Source organism: Oryzias melastigma, linkage group LG21, assembly GCF_002922805.2.
Source record: "Oryzias melastigma strain HK-1 linkage group LG21, ASM292280v2, whole genome shotgun sequence".
NCBI lineage: Eukaryota > Metazoa > Chordata > Actinopteri > Beloniformes > Adrianichthyidae > Oryzias > Oryzias melastigma.
This window is the reverse complement of record NC_050532.1, coordinates 9,906,121-9,909,961: the sequence shown is the minus strand read 5'-3', so window position 1 is coordinate 9,909,961 and position 3,841 is coordinate 9,906,121. Positions and strand designations below refer to the sequence as shown.

General features: G+C 40.3%; 1 protein-coding gene across 1 annotated transcript in view; it reads left to right on the top strand.

Moving 5' to 3' along the window:
• tfpia (tissue factor pathway inhibitor a) overlaps positions 1–3,841 on the top strand; it is a 44,727-nt gene that overhangs the window by 36,437 nt on the left and 4,449 nt on the right. The window contains exons 3-4 of the mRNA XM_024285915.2: positions 3,377–3,553; positions 3,761–3,826. Of these exons, the coding sequence (XP_024141683.1) occupies positions 3,377–3,553; positions 3,761–3,826 (243 nt within the window). The remainder of the gene's footprint in view (positions 1–3,376; positions 3,554–3,760; positions 3,827–3,841) is intronic.

The window sequence follows — 3,841 nt, the reverse complement described above, 5'->3', positions numbered from 1 at the left end:
GCTTCCCCAAATTAACCAGAGAGGGGACGAATAAGAACAAAAATAAAATGAGGGGACCTTTTCTTTATTGTTGTCCAGATGAAAATTCGAAAAATATTATGAAGTTCATGAAGTCCGAGCAAGCTGGCGACTTGTCCAGGGTGTATTCCGTCTTCGCCCAACAGTAGCCGGAGGGGATCGGGAAACCCCGCAGTTCCACCAGGTTAAGAAAATTGATGGAAGTTCAAGACAAAATTATTATAGAAAAAACGTTTATTTAAATTTAAAAAATATTCTAAATTTAAAAAAATAAACACAAAAAATTCTTGTTATCGTGACAGCTGCAGCTAAAACGACTTCATGTTACCTTCAAAAACAGTACTTTGATAATAGATTGCATTGTTAGGCAAATTTCACAACGACAAAGAAAAACTTTATAAATATTTTGAACAGGAGAATCTGTAGTTTGAAAAATCTTCACTTTTTGGGTGTTTTTGGTGTTTCTGTCCTCTGATAGACCAAGATGTTCATGAAATGAGCTTTCAGTAATGATTTAAAGAGCTGTAAAAACAGGAAAAAGTGCTTCTCCCAACCAAAACGTTATCACAGAAATGAAGCAGGGCCACACATCTCATCCACCATGAATATGATTACCACATAAATAATTCATTAATTCCCTTCAAAACAAAGGTTTGTTGACACACGAGTGTTTCAAATTCCCCCCATAAACAGAAGCAATAAAAACGTCATCAAAGATATTTCACGTTTAATTAGATTTTACGATGTTGAAAGTGCATCTATTACCTTGTGCTCTCTAATTATGCGCGGCTCTATATCAGGGAGCTGAAACTATCATTTTTCATTAGGAATTCATACATGCAAACGTTTCCTGAGCATCTCAGCGGATCTGCACACCGACAGCATCATTATGTTGTTGCAGATGTTTCAGGATCCCACGAGGAACATTTCTGCTCATCACTCCTGACACTTTGGCTCCTTTTCCTTCTGCAGATGACATGTTGCACTTTTCTCCTTTAGTCTCAGAGTTTGTTTGACTCTAGCTTCCAAATCGTGACTTTACATGAGGCTAAGTTTGACATTTGTGTGTCACTTGGAATAAGGGGCGGAGCTAGAACATTTTTCTATTCATATTAAAACAGCAGTTATTTTTGTTGAGGAGATCCTTAAAAAACTTGATGATTTTTTATATATTTTTCAATTGTAAAACTAATAGTGACTCAAAATTGTAAAGGCCAGTGGGGTGGCAAAGTTTTTTGCTTGGGGGCAGCTGGCCCCCTTGCCATCCTGTAGCTCCGCCCCTGCCTGGATGTAACAAAACCTCAAATGTTTTGAGTTTAATCAAACCATCCTATAAAGATGGTGATTATTTCTTTGTTCTAACAATCCTTCCCTGCAACAAATCATTTACCATTGAGAAATCTGTTTATTAATTTCTGTTTTTATTAATAATGCCACATTAGCTGCTCCCATGGGTTACTCCCATGAAAAATTTGCCACATTGTCAACGCTAAGCGGCTTCTCCTGCTGTCGACTCCTCTCCAGCTCTGCTCTCATGCGTTCTCCTTTACCAAAGTGGCTCAGATTGAGAGGGAAAACAACAAGCTTTGGTATTCAGACAAATGTCAGCTTTTCTGGAATAAATTGTATTAATTGAAAACAAACAAATATGGCAAATTTATCTATGTTTTGTCAGCAGATGACAAAAAAATGTCAAGTTTTTTTTTTGTCTTTTTGTTTGGTTTACTACTGCCAACCAAGTTCTAGCTCTGCCCAATACTGTCCTATGACTTCTTTTATTATTTGTTTTCATGTACGGTACCTTTATCTGAATTAGGATTTGCTTTGTAAATAAGTTAGGGGCGAAACGACTGAGCCAGAGTGCTCCAGATGAGGCACTTAGACCCTTACAATGTCCTATAAAGCTGGAAAAAATCTTTCTGGACAGCCTTGAGTCCGGTCCGTAATTTTGAATGTTTAGTGTAAAATTGACCCATTAAGCAGTACCGACCTGTACCTATTGAGGGCCCCCATCCATTGTAGGTCCATTGAGAAGTGGAACAGAATGATTAGGGTGGAGTCACAGAACCACCTGTTGATTTTCAGAAAGTGATGATGACATTAGAAAGCACCAAAATAGTGCTCATTTAAGCTAACATTTCCAGCGTTTGTTAGCATTCGTGTTTTTGTGGTTTTCTGTGTACTCTTTTGGTCAGGAGTCTATATTTAAAATTCCTGCAAACAACAGCAAGACCTGGTCTGTCCGTGGTGGAACTGCAAAACGTTCCTTGGTGACGGTGTAATACAGGGTGAGCTAGTGGCATGCTAGTGGCATGCTAGCGGCATGCTAGCGGCACGCATGTGCCTTAAAAAACAAACCGCCCAGTGTAAGTGAGACATAACTGAGTGGACAGAATTAACTGGACAGTACTGTACCACTTCTTACAGTACCGTACCGGACTGCTCAGTGGAAACGAGACTTTAAAGTCCTTTTCCAATCATCTTTGATCTCTTTTTAAAGCCTTCCCAATAGTCTTTTAGTTATTGTTATGCCATTTTTAATCAACATTTTTTAAACTGTTGTTTTCTAGGACAGTTTCTGCAAAAACACAGTAGTTCATCACAAACTTGCATTTGTGTTGTGGGCGGAGTAACCCCGCCTCCCTCGACCTCTTTTTACCAGGCTTTCCTGCTAGCTTACAACCCCAACCTAACATTACCGGTGCAACAAAAATGGCGAGCAGTATCAAAGCGATCCAGGCGTACAGTTTAGAGATCTAGTCATCTACAAGTGGATGCATCAGCTTGTGGCTTGCCCAACATATTTTCTATGTAACAAACACCATTTTATTCAAACTTTGCTCCAGATTCACAACGATTTGAACGAAGAAATACTCAGAAATGTATTTTGAAGCTTCATTTTCTTAATATATGCCCCCCATCATCAGAAAAAATGCCACTAAAGCATGTTACAAACACCAAAAATACAATTTTCATCTCTAACAAGCCCATGTTTGTGACCTAAAGTGAAGACGAGGTCGAAGCGTTAATCCAGATCTTGTCACTGGACATGAATCTTCACTGGGAGGTGGGCAGTGGAGTCAGACGTTGACTTTCTATGGTTTCCTCTTCTCTGCTTGTTGAATAGAAACTATTAACAGACATGAATCAGATCATTTATTCCCTTTTCAAGATTGACAACTCACTGGTTGAACTGACATGTCGTAATTCTCTGCAGTGTTAAATAAAGAGAAACATGGCGGTAAACTGACTTACACCCTCTGTCTAATTTGCTGCATTGTTTGTATTTGGCAACAGTCTTAGCAACCGCGTGCTGGCAGTGAGTCACTAATACCTGTCCTTTGTCTTCGTCCGGTAGATGAGAAGAACCCGTGCCATTTAGAAGAGGCTCCCGGTCCCTGTCGAGGGCTGCTGTCACGCTACATGTTCGACAGCAAGATTCGCCAGTGCCGCCGCTTCTATTACGGCGGCTGCTTTGGCAATGCCAACAATTTCAGGAGCATGGCCGAGTGCCAAGCCAAATGTCAGAACCCAGGTAAGAAAAGGCTTTTGCACTCCTGAAGACTGGCACACGCCCGAGCTGTCAGCATGGCTGCATTGTTAGGCTCTGTTACAAAAAACATCAAATCCTAAAGGGACTTTTGGGTTCAACCCAACAAACAAGTTGGTTCTTGTCGTGAGATTATGGAACATGTTTGTCCTTCTGTTAGAAATAATGTCAGTTTCATCTCTGTGCTTTCAGGGCCCAGGGATGTGGGAGGGGTCGTGGAGCCTCCAAACATACCCATGAAACTGGAGGAAAAGAAAGGTGATTATAAATGAA